General features: G+C 54.0%; 2 protein-coding genes across 11 annotated transcripts in view; one reads left to right on the top strand and one right to left on the bottom strand.

Moving 5' to 3' along the window:
• The first annotated feature begins 506 nt into the window (after positions 1-506).
• On the top strand, positions 507-22,282 carry Mtss2 (MTSS I-BAR domain containing 2). 5 transcript variants are annotated; one of them, XM_039097762.2, is made up of 14 exons: positions 507-988; positions 5,417-5,478; positions 5,573-5,646; positions 6,306-6,390; positions 6,492-6,583; positions 6,664-6,738; positions 7,906-8,063; positions 8,347-8,454; positions 9,175-9,272; positions 11,128-11,344; positions 17,996-18,070; positions 18,424-18,600; positions 18,768-18,933; positions 19,069-22,282. In XM_039097762.2, exons 1-14 carry the CDS (start codon positions 920-922, stop codon positions 19,911-19,913), a joined length of 2,301 nt encoding a protein of 766 aa, XP_038953690.1. In that variant the 5' UTR covers positions 507-919; the 3' UTR covers positions 19,914-22,282. The 5 variants fall into 5 exon arrangements, with proteins under 5 accessions (XP_038953690.1, XP_063134127.1, XP_038953693.1 ...); XM_063278057.1 differs by having other exon boundaries at positions 509-988; positions 11,224-11,344; XM_039097765.2 differs by having other exon boundaries at positions 514-988; positions 19,126-22,282.
• Positions 22,283-22,694: 412 nt separating this feature from the next.
• Il34 (interleukin 34) overlaps positions 22,695-23,341 on the bottom strand; it is a 66,209-nt gene continuing 65,562 nt past the window's right edge. For 5 of the 6 annotated variants that reach the window (XM_039097930.2, XM_039097932.2, XM_063278199.1 and 2 more), the window contains one exon: positions 22,695-23,305. In XM_039097930.2, the coding sequence (XP_038953858.1) occupies positions 23,136-23,305 (170 nt within the window). In that variant the 3' untranslated portion in view covers positions 22,695-23,135. The remainder of the gene's footprint in view (positions 23,306-23,341) is intronic. The other variant, XM_039097933.2, reaches the window with a different exon arrangement.

The raw sequence follows: 23,341 nt of genomic DNA on the forward strand, positions 1-23,341 counted from the left end.
GTACTTCTTTCCCCTGGAGCCCTAACTGTGTGTCCCCCATGAGAATAGGTTTACCTGGAGTCTCCTGGACGACAGCAGTACTTGCCCTCTCCCACGTGCACATTGCGTGCATCCCCACACATTACACTCAGCAGGTTGAACACGGACCACTACTCACGAGGAAGTTGGGCCGGGACACCATCACTATTTCCACCCCCAATCCAGGTGACATCGGCACTACTTAGAAAAGAAACTGAAGGACATTTGCGCAGGAGGGTTGGACTTTATGGATGGTCTGTGGTGGACAGCTCCAATAAGGCCAGCTCCCGTTCCCCTCTGCGCGACGCTCGGTGCTACTCATCGGGCTGGGATGCGCTAAGGACCGCATCCGCGGCAGGTTTCATCTTTGTCGAGCCCAAGGCCTTGAAGGTGCAAACCCGGGCTGCTAGCGCTGGGTGGGGGCTGGCCGGGCCCCGCCCCTGCGCCGCCCCGACCCGCGGTGGCGCCCGCTCCCGCCAGCCCCTCTTGCCCGACCAGTCTGGCAGCGCTAGAGCTCGGATTTCAAAGCCCTGGTTTCTGGCCGTGAATGGGTCCTCGCCCGCCCGGCCTTTCCCACAGCCCCCTCCCGTGCTCCCTCCCCGCGGCCCTCCCTCCGCCGTGCCCACGTGACGCCCGAGCTTCGGCGGCTCGGATTACCGCCGCCGCCGCTCCAGTGCCCGCGCCGAGGCTGCGCCGCGAACTGCCCGCGCCGCGCCCCCAGCCCCACCGAGCCATGGCCCGCGCTGCCGGCCCACGGCCCGCAACCCCGGAACGCGGCGCGGCTGGCCGCTGAGAGCGCGGCCCCGAGGCGGGAGCCCCGGCGCGGCCCCGGAGCAGCGCCTGCGGCGGTCCGGCCCCTCCCCTGCACGGCTCCCGCGCCCCTAGCGCGCCCGGCCCCAGCATGGAGACGGCAGAGAAGGAGTGTGGCGCCCTGGGCGGGCTCTTCCAGGCCATCGTCAACGACATGAAGGTACCCCAGGCGGGCTCCAAGCACGGGTCTCCTCTGAGGGACGTGTGGCGGGGCAGTAGTGTCCTGCTACGGCCGTGCAGCGCGGGTGTGTGTGTGTGTGTGTGTGTGTGTGTGTGTGTGTGTGTGTGTCTGTATCTGTGTCTGTGTCTCCTCTGAGGGACGTGTGGCGGGCAGTGATGTCCTGCTAAGGCCGTGCAACGCGGTATGTGTGTGTGTGTGTGTGTGTGTGTGTGTGTGTGTGTGTGTGTCTGTGTGTGTGTGTCTGTGTGTGTGTGTTTCTTGTCTGAGCCTGTGTGTGTGTGTGTGTGTGTGTCTGTGTGTGTGTGTGTCTGTGTGTGTGTGTTTCTTGTCTGAGCCTGTCCTGCTGCGCCCGCCTTGTGCCTAGTGCCTGTCTGGGTCCGGAGGGTGGGGGTGAGTGCTCTCAGGTTGGGGTGAGGTCGCCCTGTGGAATCCTGACTCAAAGCTGAACATCCGCAAGCTCTCAGTACCCTAGACCCCTAAACTATGAATTGGGTTTGTCTTTAGGGCCGACCTTTAAGGCCCTTTAACGGATCCAAGGTCTCTCAGGCCTCCGCCCCCTTCCACCACAATGCCCCCACCACACACATACCCCTGACGCCCCGAAGCCCAGACAATGCTGTCACCGCCAAAGCAGGAAAAAAATAATAAAGCAAAGAACCGTTAACTCTTTCCCCGCCAGACTCGGGCCTCTGCGTGGACGCAGCCCCACACCCACCAACACCACCCCCCCACACACACACACACCAACAACCCCAACAATCCTCGGGTGGGGTCGTCCCTGAAGTCCGAAGGTAGAACTGAATCCACCTTGGGGAGGAGGAAGGCTGTGTGTTGGCTAAGCAACCTGGGGAGCGCTTTCACCAACCCCCACTTCCTGACCACTCAAGGTCAGACTGAGCAGGCACCCCTTTCAGGTGGGGAAATTGAGGCCTGGGAAAGGCTCAAGGTCATAAGGAGACCATTGGATCCTGCTTCGGACCTCAGCCCTTATTATCCATCTGGTAATTTGCTGAATTTTCCCTCACCCCAAAAGAGGCCAGTGTTTGACAGGACTGCTCCAAACTGACTAGGCAGGGAGAGCTTCAGTGGCAGGGTAGGAGTGGAGTGCCAGTGTCCCTTCCCTGCACTGTACCCCTTGGTCTAGGGACAGATGGAAACAGGGAAGAAACTAGGCCCTGCACTCCTCCCCACGTCCTTACCCTAGGCTTGGACTTAGCAAGAACAAACCAGAATCCTACTAGACCCAGGGGGCTACAGAACCCACATACCCTACCCAAGTACTCCAGAAAAATGCTTTGGAAGGTGGTGGCTTGTAGAGAGGCAAGAAATTGGGGCTCCCCTCCCAGTACTGCCAAGGAACACCCCCAGTGAGGGGAGGCATCTGCCAGATACTTAGATAGTTGCTCCCTAAAAAGAGGCCTGAAACCACACTGGCCTGGGACTTGCCAATTAGCAGCATGTCGACGCCTTCCCACAGTTCTATACTTTCCCCTGGGACGGACACACACACACACACACACACACACACACACACACACACCTGACAACTCCACCTGAGGACCTCCTCACTGACCCTCAGCATAGTTTACCCATCTTGTAAGCATTATATGTTGGTGCCAACATCCCCCTCTGAAACTGGGTAACCCAGACCACCTCCCCTAGCTGGCACTCCTGGGCTGGCAGAGGGTGGGAGCCGCCCACACTGCCTCCCACTGGCAGTCACTCAGCAGCAAACACTGCAGCAAGCAGCCGCTTCTGCCCAGACGAGCCTGTAAGATTATGTCCTCCGTTTCTGCCAGTTGCAAGGAACTCTGTTGAGACACAGGTCCAGTCTCAGCAAGGAGCTTGAGCTAAGCAGCAGGCAAGATTTCTAGATATGTGGGGCCAAGATGAAGAGACTTTACCAAGTACCATCCTATCACATACGCTATGCCCGTCAATGACATGCATATGTTAGGGACCCTGAAGGGACCAGCTACCTGCACTGACTAGCTGGACTTTAAAAGCTGCTTCCGGCTGTCTCACCTGGTAGCCACTGTCAAGAAGTTCAAGGAGACTCAGCTCTCCATGATTCTCTCTGGAGTCACTAGAAGGTTCCAACGCTGTGCTGAGGGATGGCCTGGGAGGAAGGTTCCTCACTCAGAACTTCAACCACACAGACAGAGGAGGGTATAAACCCAGAGGCTGAGGGGACGCTGGAGAGCTAGTTAGCTTGCCCTGCCTTCTCTGTCTCAAGCCAGCTGAACCCAGAGATTTGAACTTGCCTGAGGCCCTAGGCCTCGTCAACAGAGGAAATAGGGTCCCCATTCCAGAAAGGGTCCTAATCCAGAGTGAGGAGGCTCTGGCCATGGGAAAAGGCTCCTAACAGAGTGGTGGGGCTTTTGCCCTCTTAACCAATTACATCCGATTTGTCCACAGCAAGTGCCCCCTGAAGTCTACACACAGGCCCTGATTTTACGGCTGAAGAAACCTAAGGCTAGGAGTGCATGCATACCCAGGGTCACCCCCAAAAGCCTTTTGTGAGACTAGAGCCTGGGTTTCCCCCAGACGTACCACAGCCACACCAGTCTCATCCTGGCCACTTGAGCACCTCCCCTCCCTACTCCAGAGAGGGTCACCAGGCTTGTGGCGGACCTGATGTCTCCCCCTTTCACTTAGTCCCTGTCACCTCCCCACAGAGAAGTGTATGTAGTTGCCCTAGCTCCCTGCTTCTCTGAAAACAGGGTCCCTTCATCCTAATATGTCAGCTATAAGATAAGACCTTGCCTCCAATCCCTAGGACCTCAGACAAATCAGTTAACCTTACTGAGCCTCCAGTTCTCCAACAGGGAAATGGGGCAGAAATGAACTTCATTCAGGATTCACTCACGAGGTGGTGAAAGAGTCGTGAACCAGCTTGGCCCAGAACACCTGGCCAGCAGGTGCAGTTCCTATGACCAGTGATGACACAGGGACTTAGAGCCTGGGCCAGGTGAAGCTAACACTCCCTGGGGCACCTGTCATTCCGGCCTTTTTTTTTTTTTTTTTCCCCTTTTCTTTTCTTTCTCAGGTTCTTTTATGACCACGGGGGTATGAGGGAAAGAAACCAGGCCCTTAAAGACTGAGATGTGCAGATCCATCTACCGGGGGCAAACTGGTTGCTGAGGGGACCGAGCTTTCCCAGGGACCAGGAGAACTAACTTTGGACACCCTGTTCCCCAGCATTTTCTCATACTCTGGAGTGAGGTCTTAGTTAGCCGGCTTCCCTGTCAAGTAGCATTTAGAAGGTGTGAGGGTGCCCCATCTTGAAAAACCCCTAGAGGCCAGGGCCTGAGCTAGCTCAGGACTGCCAGGGACAACCTCGCAACCTGGTGGGCCTTTTTTATCCAGAGCTGTGTGGGTGGGGACAGCCCACCCACAGCCTCCTCTTCTTGTTCCAGCCTTGCTGTGCTTCGCAAATATTTGCTTTCCCTGACACTGACTTGACTGGGCAGGAAGAGGGTGTTTTTGAGGGTCTGTGAGGCAGCCCGCTTCCTTGCTGTCCCTGGAGAAGCTGGCTAGACCTACTCTGGGGTTCCAGCCAAGTATAGCTCTCCCAGGATCCCAGAACCTGAGGCTTTTCCGTCCCCTTTACCTTGGTACTGAGAAGCCTCAGTCCCAGTCAGCCTATGTGGGACAGGGAGTGGACCTTTGCTAGCCCTGGGCTACCCTTCACAGAGCAAGGTCTCCCTCAGGGTTCCCCCCAGGCCAGAACTGAACTTTCTCCAGGCCTGGCGGCCATGAAGGGAGCGCATTAGCCAGAAAAGCCCCTTAATCAGACTGGACAACTCAGTCACCAAGAGCCCAACCTCCCTATTGGGAAACCCCCTCCTAATATAGAGCCTCTGGCCAGACTAGGATAAAGGCCACACTGTTCCCCTGGAGGGGAGAGGAGGGGCTGGAAAAAGGTGGCTCTGTTGGCCACACAAGGCCCCATTCAGCCTGGGGCCTAGTTGTCCCAGGCAAGCTGACCAGCCTGTGTAGCAGCCATGGCCTCCCTGGGTCTGTGAGCCACCAGTGCTGGCCAGAGATGACTGGCCTAACAGAAGCAGCTTCCGGGCCACATACGACCTTGTGTGGCTCTAATTCTGCCAACCTCCACTTGCCACCACAGGAGGTAGAGGTATTGGGCCCCTAAAGAAACTACCCACCATCCATTTTCTCCTCCATCTCCCCCAAGGGAGCATGGGTACCACCTGGTTACCGACCACAGGCAGGTAAGACCATGCCATCCTGTGTCCTGGGCACTCTCTTGCCCAATAGGGCTTAAGCTACCTCCTCTCCATGGGGACAGGGCCATCTCAGAAACTGCCCGGAGGTTGGACAATATGTGGGGAGCCTTATAGCTCTGACTCACAATGCCTTTCCTCCTCTCCCACCTCACCACAGAGCTCCTACCCCATCTGGGAGGACTTCAACTCCAAGGCGGCGAAGCTGCACTCCCAGCTGAGGTGAGGCTGTGGCGGGGCTGTCCAAGCTGGGGAGGGATGGGCAGAGAATGACCTCCCACCCAATGACCATACACTCCACTGTGTGTCTCCCCAGGACCACTGTGCTGGCTGCTGTGGCCTTCCTTGATGCCTTCCAGAAAGTAGCTGACATGGCCACCAACACCCGAGGTGGGGAGGGGGCGTGGTCAGAGGTGGGGATGCGCCCAATGGGCTGGGAGGCTGGAAAGGGATATGGGCTGTGGGAAAGATACAAAGCCCAGAATGAAGACCTTGGCTTCTGCTGTGATGGCATGGAGCAGGTGAGCAGTGACAGGGATGTTACCAGGACATCATCCTCCTGCTGTGGGTTAACCCTTCAGTGGCAGTTAGCGGTTCTGTGATTCCTCATCCATGTGCCTTATGCGAGTTCTATGGGACAGGTGAATAGCCCTGGGGGACTTGGAAGGCCCCTTTTCCTCCTGATCCATCTAGCAAGCACCTGCACTAGTGTACTTTTGAGCGATTAAAAACACAACCCAAGCCTTATCCTCTGGAATCTACACATTCCTGGGTCTCAGTGAAGTCAATCGGAAACTTTGCTGACTTTCCCTTGGGTGACTGGTCTTTGTCCCAGCTAAGAAAGAGGGAAGGCTCCAGGGCTGGCCGGCAAGGCACCCAAAGCCACCAAAGGCTAGGATGCCCCCATGTCCCGGTGGCTACAGGATTGCTGGTAATGGGGGCGGGGCAGGGGCAGTCTTTGTGGAACAGCGCGCCGCCTAGTGGCCTGAAGCCGGGACTGCAGAGGCCCCCAGCCAGGCCCCTTCCCATGCAGCTTGCTTCCTTGCCAGGGGCCACGCGGGACATTGGCTCAGCACTCACGCGCATGTGCATGCGCCACCGCAGCATCGAGACCAAGCTGCGGCAGTTCACCAAGTGAGTGGGCACAGCCGACCATAGGGGATGATCCCAGTCTAGAGAGGCCATCCTTGCCCTGGCCCAGCCCCCTAGCCCTGATGCACAGCTTTCTCCCACAGCGCGCTGCTGGAGAGCCTCATCAATCCACTGCAGGAGCGCATCGAAGACTGGAAGAAGTCAGCCAACCAACTGGACAAGGACCATGCGAAAGGTAGGGGTGGGGCTTCGCGGGGCTGCCTGAACCTTTCCACGAGGACCCCTTACTATAGCTCCCCTCTTGCCCCTGCACAGAGTATAAACGAGCCAGGCATGAAATCAAAAAGAAGTCATCTGACACGCTGAAGCTGCAGAAGAAAGCGCGCAAAGGTAGAGCGCACAGCGCCCCACTGAGGCCCAGCCCCTTGGGCCCCGTTCTGTAGCCCCAACCACCCTGTGAGGCACCCCACCCCCACCCCCAGCATCATCCCGGCCAGGGGGATCCTGTCCTCCAACACAGGACACTCCAACATGTCGGGTGGGACTGAGGGAGCACCCAGCACCCTGTACTGCCCAGGTCCCCACCCCTCCCCAGGAGTGGCTCATCTGGCTGTCTTTCACACATTCTTTCTTTCTCTGTCTCCTCTCCTCCTCCCACATCCGTCCTGTAGAGCTGCTTGGTAAGTCAAATGTCGGTCCCTCCAGCTGCTCCGTCCGTCCCTCCTTGTTGCATTTGTCTGCCTCCACCCCCACCCCCCAGCTCAGGGCCATTGGAAAGAACCTCTCCAGTCCAAGAAGGAACGAGAAAGGCGGTTGGTCCACCAAGGGAGGGGCCTGGGGCATAAGTGTCCCAAACAACTGCTGGGTCAGCCTGCCAAGCCAGGAGGGGGTTCACTGGCTGGGCAGGGTGGGGGTCACAGGCCCTGGCTGCCCAACTGCCACCTGGCCAGCCAGGTCTTAACCTGTCACCAACTCTGTCCCTGTCACCATTCCCTCCACGTCATGCTTTCAACCTCTCTCTGTCTCTCTCACTGCTCCTGTGTGCTGCCGTTACTGTCCTTGTGCATTGGTCCCCAAGCTGAGTTATCACCCATGCTAAGACACAGGCCTCTTTGCTCCCTAGGCCCAGCCATAGCTCCCCTGACCCCTGCACCTCTTAGTGGCCTGGTCTGAAGCTGAGCAGAGCCCCTACCCTGCTGTCTCTCCTGCTTTCAGCCATCTCCCTCTCTCTACCTCTCGAGGTCAGGGTTACCTGCTGGGACAGTGATAGCATCCCGGGTGTTAGAGGTCTCCAGCAGGCCTCCCCGTGGTCTAGCCTACCCCAGATCCTGGGTGGCTGTGCAGCTTGGTGTTGCTATGTGTGTCCGTCTGTTTGCCTGTCCTCTCTGCCTGCTCTGGTGGGAACAGCCCCTCCACAAGCCTTAGAGGCTGCTCCATGCTCCCTGGCTCCCTTGTCCCCAACCCCACAGCCAAAAACACTGCCACAGGAGCCTGAGCCGTGGGCACAGCCAACCAGGCCAGCGTCCCCAGCGCGGCCTCTCTTCCCAACCCCCACAGGGAAAGGAGACCTGCAGCCCCAGCTGGACAGCGCGCTGCAAGATGTCAACGACATGTACCTGCTACTGGAGGAGACGGAGAAGCAGGCTGTGCGCCGCGCACTGATCGAGGAACGGGGCCGTTTTTGCACTTTTATCACCTTCCTTCAGCCCGTGGTGGTGGGTCTCTTGATAATTGGGAGCCTCCCCCTGGGGAGGGGCAGGGAAAAGACCCAGGATAAACCTCTTAACCCCCTGTGCCCCTGGCCTGAAATCAGGTCTCACAGCTTGTGATACTCCAGCTGAATCTAGGCAGATGGTTACCTTGGCTGTACAAGCCCGGCCCGTGTCAGCATCGAGTATCAGGGAAGGGTGAAAGAGGAGAGGCCCAACAGGCCCGTTTGTTTCTCCTGAGTGGGTGGGCAGGTATAGGGGCTTAGACACTGACTGGCTGCTTCCTCAGAACGGCGAACTGACCATGCTGGGAGAGATCACCCACCTGCAGGGCATCATTGACGACCTGGTAGTGCTGACTGCAGAACCCCACAAACTGCCTCCCGCCAGTGAGCAGGTGCGGCCAGCCCTGGGGTCGAGACCAGGACCAGGGAGGAGATGGTCCTGCCCTCCTGTGGAGACAGTAGAGAACAGAGGGAGGTTTTGTGGGGAGCTCCTTGTGGGAAGAAGACCAGATAGTATCCAGCAGCCCCCTGTGGGATTTCTGGGAGCACCTGCCCCATCACAGAGGAAATGCTCAGAACCCAATAGGACTCAGACCAACACGGATGGACAGAAGCCAGGTCCCTAGGGCTTGGCGCTTCCCAACATAGAGCCAAACCACCCCTCACAGAGATATACCCACTGTGCTGGGCAGCACAGTACAGCCCCTGTGGTGGGTACTTCCTATGAACCCCACACTCTAGCATACTCCCCTCAGGTCACTACACTGAGTTCTCTCAGTGGTACTCCAAATTGTCTCCAGCTCACAGGAGAAATCAAGACTCAGAAAGCTCCCAAGATAGTTTCAGCCCCCGTGTCATGGCACTCCCAGCCATGAGTTCTCAGGAACACCTGCTCGACCCTTGTCCATGCCTAGAGCCAGTTGGGGCTCAGTAAGAAGCCCATGTTTAAAGAAGGCTGAAGTCGGGCTTGGGCCTCGGGTTCACCTCCTGAGGTGTAGTTCATAACCGGGGACAGAGTGGAAGATGTCCTGCCCTGCCAACTCTCTAAAGCTAGATAAGACACTCTCAGGTAAGGAGCTGCCTCAAGTGACCGCCCCCATGCCTCTGTCCAGGTGATCAAAGACCTGAAGGGCTCTGACTACAGCTGGTCATACCAGACCCCACCCTCGTCGCCCAGCAGCTCCAGCTCCCGGAAGTCCAGCATGTGCAGGTGGGTGTCAGGTTTGTGGAGGGAATCCCGGGAGGTTCTAGGGAAAACCAATAAAGTTATGTAAGCAATTGCTTCAGCACCCCAGAACTCACACAGTGTCTAAGCATCCAGGGACCTTTCACATGTAGGAGATACGGGTACACACGTCGGTTGGCAGGAGAGACGGGTTGCAGCTTCACTCATGGAGCATCACTGTGTGCCAGGCACTAAGGTTTTTTTCTACAGTGAATCCTGACACCATTGTGTCAGGAAGGGAACTAAGGCACGTGAGTCACGAGTGAACCGTTGGTCTCTGGCAGGCCTAGGACAATATGGTATGGAAGTAAAAAGGTGAGAGCAACCTGGGCACGGTGATGCAAGCACTTGGAAAGTGGAAGCAGGAAGGTCAAGGGTTCAAAGCCAGCCTGGGCGACTTCCTAAGTTCCCGTCTCAAAAAATACATTTGTAAAAGCTAGGTGGAATGTTGGTCATGGTGGTGCATGCCCTTAATCCCAGTACTTGGAAACAAAGACGGGAAGATCTCTCTGAGTTCAAGGCCAGCCTGGTCTATCTACATAGTGAGTTCCAGGACAGCCAGGGCTATATAGAGAAACCCTGCCTCAAAAAAAACAATAACAAGGGGTTGGGGATTTAGCTCAGTGGTAGAGCACTTGCCTAGGAAGCGCAAGGCCCTGGGTTCGGTCCCCAGCTCCGAAAAAAAGAACCAAAAAAAAAAAATAAATAAATAATAACAAAAAGGAAAGAAGAAAGAGAGGAAGGGAGGGAGAGAAGGAAGGCAGGTGGGATGACACATGTCTGAAATCCAGATGCTGGTTGATTGGAGAGAGTAGAATTCAAGGTCATCCACAATTGTATTCAAGTTGGAGGCCAGCCAAGACTATATGAGACCCTGCCTTAACAAATGAAACTTCGGATCAAGAAGTGGTGTGGTGGTTTCCAGGAAGGTGTGTTTGGGCTTCAGGGTAAAGGACACCCCAGCCTGTGTTGTCATAGGCGTCAGAACTTACAGAGTCTTCCAGAGATGGGGAGAGGCTAGGAGTCTTGTTCACCCATCAGTCTCATTGGATTTGAAGGCGATGGCTCCAGAGTTCTCAGGCCAGAAGAGCAGCTTATACATTAGGGAGGCTCTGTCCCAGGTACCCTTCTTCCCAGAATTCTCTCTGCCTGGGCACTGGGAGCTAGAGAGGAACTGGACCCAGTGATCAGTGTATCCCCCAAGGAGAGGTGAGCCCATAACCTTGAGTGGCAATGGTTGCCCCAGGAGGAATGGGATTATAAAGGAAATGTTTAGGGATGGCGATTGGGAGACCCAAGGTGATGCCTAGTGCTATCCAGAAGAGGAAGGCTGGCCCCAGAAAGCCACACTCCTGAAGGGGAGACAAGGTGATGGTGGGGTAGGACCCACCTGCCAAGCCACCACCATTTCCAGACTGTCATCTCAGCCTGTGCGAGGTACTCACTGGGACCAGACAGCAGACAGCAGACTGTGAGGAGGTAGTTTAGAAACTACCAGGCTTGTGTCTGTTCTCAGTTTTCAATGCCTGGTGACTCAGCTTCCCCATCACGAACCTAAGAACAACCAGTCTAATGATGCTGTGGGAGGCAGAGGCATACTCTGCCTCCCTTCGAGTGTACTCGCTTTGGGTATACCCTGACAGGGGACTCCCCAGCACGAGACATGCCATCCCCGAACTCCTCAGTAGTGCCTGGCCCTCGCGACCTCGTAGTCTGACACTGTCTTTTCCTTCCTTTGCTCCTCATCTTTTACCCACCTTCCTCTGTCACCCTTCCCTCTCTGTATACACCTCTGTGTCTCCCTGTCTGGCTGCTGTGCCCTCCCCTTTCGCTCCCTTAGTGCCCCCAGCAGCAGTAGCAGTGCCAAGGGTGGCGGAGCCCCATGGCCTGGGGGCGCCCAAACATACTCACCCAGTTCCACCTGTCGCTACCGCAGCCTGGCGCAGCCAGCCACCACCCGCCTCTCCAGTGTCTCCTCCCACGACTCTGGCTTCGTCTCCCAGGATGCCACCTACTCCAAGCCCCCTTCGCCCATGCCTTCAGACATCACCAGCCAGGTGAGAACATCAGGAGGACTGTGTGGGTGGGGAACAGGAGCCTCATGCTGACCTCAGGCCGTCCTTGAGAGGGCAAGCATTTAGCTCATGGCTTTCCTGCTTTTCCACAGTTCTCTCATTGATCTCCAACTCTGCTTAAACTCACTGTGTTTCAGATGAGTAATAGCATATACCTGGGTTTCGTTGTTTTATCCACATCCAGGCCATTGTACACACTAGATAAGCCGCCTACCTATCCCTGAGCTATATCTCCAGCCTTCGCTGTCTGTGGTAGTTTTATTATTGCTTTCTGGGAACGGGGATGATTTTGTCTGCATGTATGACTGCATTGTGCACATGCCTGATGTCTGAGGAGACCAAAAGAAGGCATTAGATCTCCCAGACTGGAGTTATAGTTGTGAGCCTCAATGTGGGTGCTGGGAAGTGAACCAGGGTCCTCTGGAAGAGCAGCTAGTGCTCTTGACCACTGAGCCATCACTCCAGCTCACGTGCATATGGTATTTTTGAGTCAGGGTCTTAGTTTACACAGACTCTGTGTGTGTGTGTGTGTGTGTGTGTGTGTGTGTGTGTGTGTGTGTGTGTGTATGTGCACATATGTGCAGATGTATATAGAGACTGTGTGTGTGTCTGTGTGTGTCTGTATCTCTGTGTCTGTGTATCTGTGTGTGTCTTTGTCTATGTGTGTCTGTGTATATGTCTGTGTGTCTATGTGTGTGTGTCTGTGTGTATGTGTCTGTGTGCGTGTCTTTGTCTATGTGTGTGTATGTGTCTGTGTAGGTGCACATATGTGCAGATGTATATAGAGACTGTGTGTGTCTGTGTGTGTCTGTATCTCTGTGTCTGTGTATCTGTGTGTGTCTTTGTCTATGTGTGTCTGTGTATATGTCTGTGTGTCTATGTGTGTGTGTCTGTGTGTATGTGTCTGTGTGCGTGTCTTTGTCTATGTGTGTGTATGTGTCTGTGTAGGTGCACATATGTGCAGATGTATATAGAGACTAGTGTGTGTGTCTGTGTGTGTCTTTGTTTATGTGTGTCTCTGTATGTCTGTGTCTGTGTATCTCTGTGTGTCTTTGTTTATGTGTGTCTGTGTGTATCTGTGTGTGTGTGTGTGTGTGTGTATGTGTATGTCTGTGACTGTGTAGGTGCACATATGTGCAGATGTATATAGAGACTGTGTGTGTCTGTGTGTGTCTGTATCTCTGTGTCTGTGTATCTGTGTGTGTCTTTGTCTATGTGTGTCTGTGTATATGTCTGTGTGTCTATGTGTGTGTGTCTGTGTGTATGTGTCTGTGTGCGTGTCTTTGTCTATGTGTGTGTATGTGTCTGTGTAGGTGCACATATGTGCAGATGTATATAGAGACTAGTGTGTGTGTCTGTGTGTGTCTTTGTTTATGTGTGTCTCTGTATGTCTGTGTCTGTGTATCTCTGTGTGTCTTTGTTTATGTGTGTCTGTGTGTATCTGTGTGTGTGTGTGTGTGTGTGTATGTGTATGTCTGTGACTGTGTAGGTGCACATATGTGCAGATGTATGTAGAGACCAGAGGTCAACTTTGGATATTATTCCTTAGTAACTATCCACCTTTTTTTTTTTTTTTCCGGAGCTGGGGACCGAACCCAGGGCCTTGCGGTTGCTAGGCAAGTGCTCTACCACTGAGCTAAATCCCCAACCCCCCACCTTATTTTTTAAGATAGGGTCTCACTGGCCTAGAACTTACCAAGTAGACCAGGCTGGCTAGCTCCACATGTCTGTGCTTCCCCAGTGCTGGGATTACACGCATGCGTGAATAGCCATGCTTGGCTTTTTAATGTTTTTATGGCAGGTGCGTGTGTCTGCATGTGGGCGGGTATGTGCATAGGAGTGCAGGCGCCCTTGGAGATCAGAGGCATCATAGATTCTCTAACTAAAGTTACACCAGCCGTGAGCTCCTTGATGCGAGTGCTGGAAACTGAACTCAGGCACTCCCTGATGCGGGTGCGGGGAACTGAACTCAGGCCCTCTCTGGAAAAGCAGCAAGTAGTGCTCCTAACCACTGAGCCGTCTCTCCAGCCCGTGGCTTGGCTCTTCCTTATGGGTTCTGGGGTCCTCACTCTTGCAAGGCCAGCACTTTATCTCTCAGAGCCCAGCCGTTACCTGCACTTGTGTTCCTTCTGTTCTACTGGGGCTATAATTAAAGTATGTCACACTGTCTTCTCTCTCTCTGTCTCTTCTTTCTGTTTTTACCCAAGAGGGCTTAGGCTCTTTTGTTCCATTGATTCTTTAACACTTTTTAATGATTTATTTATTTTTATTTTATATACTGATGTTCTGCTTGCTTGTATGTGTGTGTGAGGGGGTCGGATCCCCTGGAACTGGAGGACAAGAGAGTAGTGAGCTACCATGTGGGTGCTGGGAATTGAACCCTCCTAACCACTGAGCTATCTCTCCAGCCCCAACATTTTTTTTAAATCAGGAGCAAGTTTTCCCTGTCTGTTGCAAACTAGCCTCAAACTGGCAACACCCCCTGCTTCATCCTACCGAGGGCTAGGATTACAAGGTGTACCTCCATGTCTGGCTGGTTTCATTTTATGCTTGTAGGAAAGTTGCAAAAAAGACTCTAGGGGGTTGGGGATTTAGCTCAGTGGCAGAGCGCTTGCCTAGCAAGCGGAAGGCCCTGGGTTCGGTCCCCAGCTCCGAAAAAAAAAAAAAAAAGACTCTAGAGTCCCCAGGTACCCCACCCACAGTCTTACCTCAAAGCTAACATCTTACCTAACCACCAAACAATTTTTGTTTTATTTCACCTCCTGTTTGTTTGTTTTTGAAAGAGTGTCTCACTTTGGAATTCAGACTGACCCCAAACGCTCAATCTTCTTGCCTCTGCCTTCTTAACGCTGTGATTATAGAGCTGAGCCACCACACCCAGCTTAAACACAAATGTGGAATTTTTTTCTGGTAGAAACCGAGGCCTTATACATGCTAGGCAATCACTACCACTGAGCTGTCCCTCTAGCCTCCAACAATGTTCAGAACGAGGGAAACCAGACTGATCTAACAGTGTCACAAGTTCCACAGTGTTTTGTTTTATTTCGTTTGGCTGCCCCACCCCTAGCCCCACACATTTAACTAGTTTTCTCCCAACTGTCCTTTTATCTCAGCCCTTCTCCCTGTTTATTTGTGTAGACAATTATTTATTTATTGTGCCATAATGGGCTCATAAATAGTTCTTTGATTATGGATTAAAATCTATTACCATTGAGTCTCAAGAATCTTTTAGCTGATAGAAACTACCCACCCATACAGAGAAGTAAATGTGTCATAACAGTATATCTGAATAAGTCTGTGAATTGAACACACTCGCGCAGCCAGTACCAAAAACGAGACACAGGTTGACCCCAAAGTCCCTGTGTTCCTTCACTCTTCCCGCCCCCAGAGTAATTGCCGGTCATAGTGCGTGCGTGCGTGTAAATGTATGCGTATGTAACTTTATAACTTGCTAGGCTGGGAGTGTACTTCATTTGTTGAGCATGTACACAGCATGCATGAAGTCTTAGGTTTAATCCCAGTACCACAATATGATTTACGTGAAATCATACGGTATGTGTCTTGTGTGACTTCTGCTCTCGGCATGTTTAAGATGAGAGTCATCTGTTTTATTGGAGACAGGTATCGTTTTCATTGATAGATAACATTCCATTGAATTAGTGTGTGATTTATTTCGGTGTTCTGTGTTTGGGGGCCTTTAGATAGTTCCCTGGTGTTCTAGTCTCACTCCTGAGGCTGTGATAAAATATCCTAAACGAAAAGCAGTTTAGAAGAGAAGGAGTTGGGCTGGAGAGATGGCTCAGCGGTTAAGAGCACCCGACTGCTCTTTCAGAGGTCATGAGTTCAATTCCCAGCAACCACATGGTGGCTCACAACCATCTGTAAAGAGATCCGATTCCCTCTTCTGGTGTATCTGAAGACAGCTACAGTGTACTTATATATAATAAATAAATAAATCTTTAAAAAAAAAAAAAAAAGAAGAGAAGGAGTTACTCATTTTATAATCCAGATTATAGTTCATCTCTATGGGGAAGCCAGGGTAAGAACTTCGAACAGCTAATCATATGACACTGGGGAGGAGAGAGAAATTCATGGATGCATTCATGCTTGTTTGCTTGCTTGTCTCAGTTTGATTTCTCCACTCTTAGACAGATTAGGACCCACCTGCCTGGGAAATGGCACCACCCTCAGTGGGCTGGACCAATTAACTCATGTCAACCCCAATAGACATGCCCACAGGCAGGCGCATCCAATGTAGACAGTTTCTTATTAAGACCCGCCTGGAGCGATGCTACATTGTGTCAAGTTGACGAAGCTCACAGCACTCCCTTTGTGTGCCGCTACCTTGTGTCAAGTTGACAAAGCAAACCCTCATTTTAGGGACAGTTGCAACTCAGACTGCTCTGTACATTCTAGTACACAGTCCTGTAGAAATGTGAGTAGGAGGAGAACTGTCCAGTCCCGAGTCTTAGGAGTCTTAGTAACAGAGTTCCAACAGTTCTTGTCCATTCTGAGTCCTACCAGCCCTGGTATTTTAGAGCTTTTTCGCTTTAACCATTTTGAGAGGTTTGCTGTCGTAACATGTCAATGTTCCTTATGATATGGTAGAATATTTTTCATACGTTCTTTTTTTGTCTTTTGAGACAGGGTCTCACTAAGTAGCCCCAGCCATCTAGAACTTACTCTGTAGACTAGGCCGGACTCAGAGATCTGCCTGCCTCTGTCTCCTGAGTGCTGGGACTAAAGTTCTATGCTACCAGGCCCAATGTGTTTTCAGACCTTAAAGTGCACTTGAATATCTTCTTTCATGCAAGACTTAGTCATATCATTTGCCCATTTTTCATGAGAGAAAGTGTGTGCGTGTGTGTGTGATTTTTAGAATTCTACATAAATTGTAGATACATATCCTTCATCAGAAATAGTCTGAGTATGCTCTTACTGCCCTTTGGTAAGTATTTTTAATATTTTAATTTCATGTGTAGGACTATTTTCCCATTCGCGCATGCACCATCTGCATGCAGTGCCCAGGGAGACCTGAAGAGGGCGTCAAGACCCTTGGAACTTGAGTTAACAACTGGTTGTGAGCCACCATGCGGGTGCTGGGAACCAAACCCAGGTCTTCTGCAAGAACAGCAAATGCTCTTAACAGCAGAGCCCCTTGAGTAATATCTTTGAAGGACTAGAGGTTCCTAGCTTAGGATCAGTCCATTGATCTGTTTTAAAAGTCATTAGTACTCTCGCTGTCTGCGTGAGAACTGAGTCGCTCACAGACGCTCTGTCCGGCCCTCCAGCCCTCTCACCCTCCTTTTCTTTGTCTTACTTTCCTGCACAGGCAGAGACTGATACGTGTTGACAGGAAATGTCGATGGTGGCCATCTTAGTCTTTTTCCCCAGCCTCAGAGGGAAAGGTGTCCATGTCTCTGTGTGCCTTCTCTATCGGGCTAACGAAGTTCCTTTTACTGTGCATGGATTGTGTTTTGGTTTTTCTGTGAATGGCCGGTGAAGTTTCTTGCTGAGTTTTAACACCGTTTTTTTAAATTATTTTATTTCTGAAGTCGTATCGCCGAGTGTGAATTTCAGCAATCCCTTCCGTCCTCTCCTCTGAAGCTTTATTCTCCTTCCTTTGGGTGGTCTTTGCTCATCACTGTCAGAACTCTAGTGATCTCCATCAGAGCAGCATGGAAATGGCGAGGGAGGGCGCCTGCACGCTGCCTTGGTGTAGCTGATCCATCACCGGCTGATCGAGCTTCACCCAACTCCACCTCTGACTTAGGGCTAAAGTCAGCAGCACCCCTTTCTTGACAGCTCCTGGACCGGACTGTCCTCTCCCTCCCTGCCACAGAATGTCAGCACCCCCAAACACTCGTGAACCTCGTCTCTGCCCAGCCTCGTCCTGCCCTACCGCTGCCAAGTGCCTAGCCCCAGCCTCACCCTGTCCCTTACTCCAGGTTATATCCGTGTCAGTGCACAGAGACTGAATGTTCCCAGGGTAGCACTTGGGACTCCATGGTCCCTTCTCTCCAGGTCACCCCTTTTCTTTTTTTTTTTTTTTTTTTTTTTTTTTTTGTTCTTTTTTTCGGAGCTGGGGACCGAACCCAGGGCCTTGCGCTTGCTAGGCAAGCACGCTACCACTGAGCTAAATCCCCAACCCCTGGTTACCCCTTTTCTGACCATCGACCTAGATGGCCAAACCAAACGCCCGTCTGAGTCCTCATGTTACACCTTCCCTTGCTGACACAGAAGCTGTCAACCGTGAATCCTAAGTCGAAGCCTTAAAATACGTGGCTCTTGGGGTTGGGGATTTGGCTCAGAGGTAGAGCGCTTGCCTAACAACCGCAAGGCCCTGGGTTCGGTCCCCAGCTCTGAAAAAAAGAAAAGAAAAAAAAAAAAAATACGTGGCTCTTGGCCTGGGTTGTGGGCAGCTCAGTGTCTGCAGGACGAGCCCTGGGATGCTGCCTTCTGTGGTGGTCTTAGTGGCTGTAACACCGGGAGCAGAGTACAGAGTGAGGCACTGACCAAACTCCCCACTGCATGCCACTGCTGTGACCAGAACTCTTTTCTCTTCCCCGCCTCCTTCGCCTGTGTGCCCGCGGGCCCCCTATCTGCAACCACTGGCTCACCTCTGCATGACAGAAGTCCTCCAGCTCCGCGTCCTCCGAGGCCTCAGAAACCTGCCAGTCGGTTAGCGAGTGCAGCTCCCCGACCTCGGTCAGTACCCCCGGCCCCGGGCCCACCCCATGCCCTCCTGACCTGGGGCAGTCACCATGGTAGGAGGGTTCGGGGGGGGGTCAGATTCAGCAAGAAAATTGCGTGTACTGGTGCCTGTCTTTGTGAAGCATCCACCAGGTACTTGCTGAGACCATTGGAACACCCTGCCCCACCCCTAGGCTGCTGGGATGGGTCTATCACTGCTGCCCACCAAGTTCTGGGCTTGGCTGTGATTGCAAGGCAGAGGCTCCTCATAGATCTGCACCCCCTGAGCCTCAGCTACAAAGAGGAGGCTCCCTAGTCATGCGCAGTAAGGCTAAGGGTCCTTCCGACATGCTTACCACACCCTGCAGGACTGGACCAAGACTGGTCCCCATGAACAGCCCTCAGCCACCACCCTGCAGCGGAGGAAGGATCGTGTGGAACATCTCCGTGACACTGAGACAGGCCCAGCTGGTGGAGGCACTGTGGGCTCCAGTGGAGAGGAGGTACCACGAACCCGGATGTCCCCTGCCACCATAGCAGCCAAAGTAAGTGACAGCTCCCCAGCTAGGCCCCACCTTCACTCCCAGGTCAGTGCCAGGATGCAGCTGGCCTTCAGGACCTGCTCTAGCCACCTTGATGGAGACATCCAGAGTCCCAGAAGAGGGTGGGAGTGGAGAATGAGGCTTTAGTCCACCATTTCCCCTACCCTCAGCATGGTGAGGAGGTATCCCCTGCTGCCAGCGACCTAGCCATGGTGCTGACCCGTGGACTGAGCCTAGAACACCAGAAGAGCAGCCGGGACTCGCTGCAGTACTCCAGTGGCTACAGCACACAGACCACCACACCTTCCTGCTCCGAGGACACCATCCCCTCCCAAGGTGGGCCTGGAGGGGTCCCACGGGCTGGGCATGCTTGCTGGGCCTTCACAGCCCCGGGACCCACCCCCCAGGACAGCTGGGATGAAGGTCCTACAGAAGAGGCCTTACTTCCCTCTCTGTGTCTCCCTTGAGTAGGTATGGGGTTCGGGGACCAACTTGGTCCTGGGCTCAACACACCCTGTGTGTCTCCAGGCTCAGACTACGACTGCTACTCTGTGAACGGGGATGCAGACAGCGAAGGTCCCCCTGAATTCGACAAATCGTCCACCATTCCTCGAAACAGCAACATTGCCCAGAACTACCGCCGCCTGATCCAGACCAAGCGTCCAGCCTCCACTGCGGGGCTGCCCACCGCGGGGCTGCCCACAGCCATGGGGCTGCCCTCAGGTGCACCTCCTGGTGTGGCCACCATCCGCCGCACGCCCTCTACCAAGCCCACTGTGCGCCGTGCCCTGTCCAGTGCTGGCCCCATCCCCATCCGCCCACCCATCGTCCCTGTGAAGACACCCACGGTGCCCGATTCCCCTGGCTATGTGGGGCCCACACGGGCGGGCAGTGAGGAGTGCGTCTTCTACACAGACGAAGTGGCCTCGCCTCTGGCTCCAGACCTGGCCAAAGCCTCCCCAAAGAGGCTCAGCCTTCCTAACACAGCCTGGGGCAGCCCGTCCCCAGAGGCGGCTAGCTACGGCGGGGCTGTGGTCGGGCTAGCCGCTGAGGACGATGAAGTGCAGCAACTGGCTGCCAACAGGCACAGCCTGGTGGAGAAGCTCGGGGAACTGGTGGCCGGCGCCCAGGCCCTGGGCGAGGGCCAGTTCCCCTTCCCTACTGCCCTGTCGGCCACCCCTTCGGAGGAGACGCCCACTCCACCTCCTGCTGCCACCAGCGACCCCCCGGCCGAAGACATGCTGGTGGCCATTCGACGCGGGGTCCGGCTGCGCAGGACCGTCACCAACGACAGGTCAGCGCCCCGCATCTTATGATGGTGCCACCCACCCCTCCCTGTCTGGGCCTGGCACAAGCAGGTGGCCTGATCTGTGAGCAGCGGCCAGCCACTCTGAGCAGCGGCAGAGCCAGAAGACAGACCAGCGCCAGGAGTGAGGCACAGCCACTTTACAGAGAGAGACAACCAGGCTGGATCGCAGCATCTCACGGGAAGTGACTTCCCTTACACACCTCGCCAGGACAGAGCCTGTTTTATACTGTCCTTACCTACTCAACCCTCCTCTTCCTTCCTGCAGGCCCTGACTCATCCAAACCCCAGAGCCCACAACCAAGGGCTGGGCCTGCTACCTGGGCCCCACCTGGCCCGGGGTCTGCGACTCTTCCTCTGGCCCGGCTGCCCTCCAGGGCCATATGCCCAGCTCTTTCCTTGAATGCTGGCTCCCTCTTCTCCCTGCTTGGGCCATGTCCCGTTTCCTCTTGCCTTTGTCCTGCCTCTCCCAGGCTCCTCTCTTTGGAGGACAGGGTGGTCATGGAGGGGCCAGGTACCCAATCAGCTGAGGACATTTTTGTGACTGGGTTTAGGGACAGTCAGGCATTGGGAAGCCAGACTCACTCGTGGGAAAGAGAGGCTGGAAGGAGGGAATGTAGGGCCTTGTCTCAGGGGACCCTCCAGTTCCCCTCCCCCTGTGAAGAGTAGCTAGTGGAGGTGAGGCAGGGCAGACAGGGAATGAGTCCAGAGCCCCATAGCAGGTATTTCCGATGCCCTGTTCTTGGCTGGATGTGCTGAAGCTTTAACTCTAGGGGAACCTTGGGGTTACAGTTTCACCCATTGCTGAAGACGGTATGGGAGTTACTCTATGACTATAATAAAATGGAGCTGACCCTAGACAAGAGCTGTGTGGGGCAAGCCGGTGGTACAGGGTGTGTGTCTGAGTGCCTGAGAGAGCTGTGGGAGTCCCATGGTGGGCTCGTGGCCAGAGAAGGGTAGAATCAGCTCTTCCCAATCCAGGGGAAGCTACTCTTCTTGCTAGTGTCTGAAGTGTCGGTAGAATAAGGCTGGAAAGGGTAGGCCAGGGCCTCTGGCCAGTCTGGTGTGGTCTGAGTGAGCTGCAGGCCCAGCTTGAAGCAAGTCTTAGAAGGTTGGTTTTGGCTTTCTGTTGCCAGAGGCAACCCCATCCCAAGAAAATCTTTGCGTGCAGGCCTAGCTGGGGCTGGCATCAGGGGCCAAAGAAAGAGTGGGTCCTGCCTCCACTGTGCAGCCCAAGTCTGAGCAAGTCAAAGCACGTTAAGTGTAGGCCAGAGGAGAGATTCAGGAGGTAGGGCAGGCAGCAGACTCTAAGGTAGCATTCTGCCCGACCCTACAGGGAGTCCAGAGAGCTTACCTTGGTCTCGATGGAATGGAGTTGAGGCTGACCAGGGCCCAAGGATACCATCAACTGGTATCCTAGCAGGGCAGCCCAATAGGTGTGGTGAAGCAGGGATTCCTGTGTGTGGGCGGGGTTACCACAGGCCCCTGTGTGTGGGCGGAGTTACCACAGGGCCCTGTGTGTGGGCGGAGTTACCACAGAGCCCTGAGACTGCTAGAGAGTTATCTCCAGGGTCTGAGACCTGGCCCACCAAACTCGGTTGTAACCAGAGCCTCAAGTGTAGCGTCCAGGAAAGCAAATGGTCAGGTGTGGAACCCCCGAGGCACAGTTTGGCTTCACCTCCCCCAACAGGACTGTCAGGGTTGATGGAAAGGGATGCAGGATATCAAGTGGGCGGATGTGGCCCCTGCACCCAGGCTGTGGCTGGGTCCTAGAGAAGGGTGTCTAAGTAGATGGGCTCACTGCCATCTGGGGACTCCAGGCCCTGATGGGAAGGGAGGCCAGGGACTTCCCAGGAAGAGGATGGAGTGGCATGCCCTCCCCCACTTTTAGCCTTCCCCTCCCCTCCAGGGCTGTACATACTCCATCCCCTCGTCTGACCCACAAGTATCCTTCTCCACTGCCACTTCCTCTAGTGCTCACTCCCTCATAGGCCCGCCCTCGGGATCCGAGTCAACCATCCTGCATCACAGACTGGTTTGGGGGCTTCTTCACACACTTTTTATTTTTTGTTTTCATTTGTACAGCAAAACATTCTTTTCAAATGTGTCTTTCGACTGACGTAACTTTTCTGGTGCTGTTAACTTGTCTTTTTTTTTTTAATTTATTTTGCCACCCCTCCTGGTTCCTACTCACCCCCCCCACCCCACTCCCCCTACTCCTATCCCATTACTTTTATTCTTTTCTTTCTGCCAAGTTTTGGATAAATTCTCCCACCCACCCCGGTTTCCATCCTCTCCTTGATTTAAATAGTCACTGCTACAAAGTAACAAATGCACTGTGAAGATTCCAGTATTAATAAAGTGGTACTGTAGTTAACACCCCCGGCCTCCACCTGGCTTCCCGTCACTCACCTTTGCTTCCTACCCCTGCACCCTGGCCTTTGTCATCCCTGACCTAGAACTCCAAGCCAGGTGTCACTGATTTGAGTGCAGGGGGGTGAAGGACAGCTTGGGCAAGGACCTCAGTTGGTCTTTGATGTGCTCCCATGGGGATTGTGGGGTAAGTCATAAGGGGCGAACAAATAAAATTGAGAGGCACCTGGACACCCCAGCAGACATTATTTGGGCCTGCTGAGACATCGGGAGCTAAACAGGGCGGAAAGAGCCAAGTACTCAATGGTCCCGAGTAAGACTCTGCCCACTGTGGATTCCAGACAACCCCAGCCCTAGGGCAGAACCAAGCCCACCCTTCATCTCCAAAACCCAGACCCTCCAGGTTCACCATCAGAGATGCAAGCCAAACCAAACAAATGGCCATTTAATAGAAAAAGGAGCCAGAAGAACATTGTCGTGGCAAGATATGGCAATTGGTCCGTCCTTGGTCCAGCACCCCACAATCAACACAACTGAAAAGCCCCAGGAAGTCCCGGAATCCTATGTGGCACCCAGTAGTTATTGGCCACCCACCTGTGGGGCAACAGTGTTCGCAGATTTTAGAACCGGCTACAGGTAGAGGTGGCTGTAGGGGATAACAACCAGCCATCCCCTCCACAACCCTCCCCGAGGCTCCAGGTGATATCACAGGTACAGAAGGCAGGAAGCCTGGGTGTGGAAGAGAAGGCAGGAGGCCTTTCCTAAAGGGCTACCTACCCAATATCCAGGAAAGTCTCAGACCCAGGCTGGTTTCTGAAACACATCCAGTGGCCCGACACAGGGTCAACACACAGATTGCTCAGGGCAACGGGCCATGGTTTGAACTTGGGGACCTGGGCAGGGAGGTGGGGGGCTGCCGAGGCAAAGGGTACACGTTGGTAGCTGCACATTGCATCAAGGACTCTGGACTGTGGGGATGGAGCCTGGGCAGCTCACAGTCCTGCCATTTTAAGATGGGACTTTGTTTGCCTGCAAGAGACAGAAGAAAAAAAAACAAGACCTGTA

The sequence above is a fragment of the Rattus norvegicus genome, chromosome 19 (genome assembly GCF_036323735.1).
Source record: "Rattus norvegicus strain BN/NHsdMcwi chromosome 19, GRCr8, whole genome shotgun sequence".
NCBI classification, from domain to species: Eukaryota; Metazoa; Chordata; class Mammalia; order Rodentia; family Muridae; genus Rattus; species Rattus norvegicus.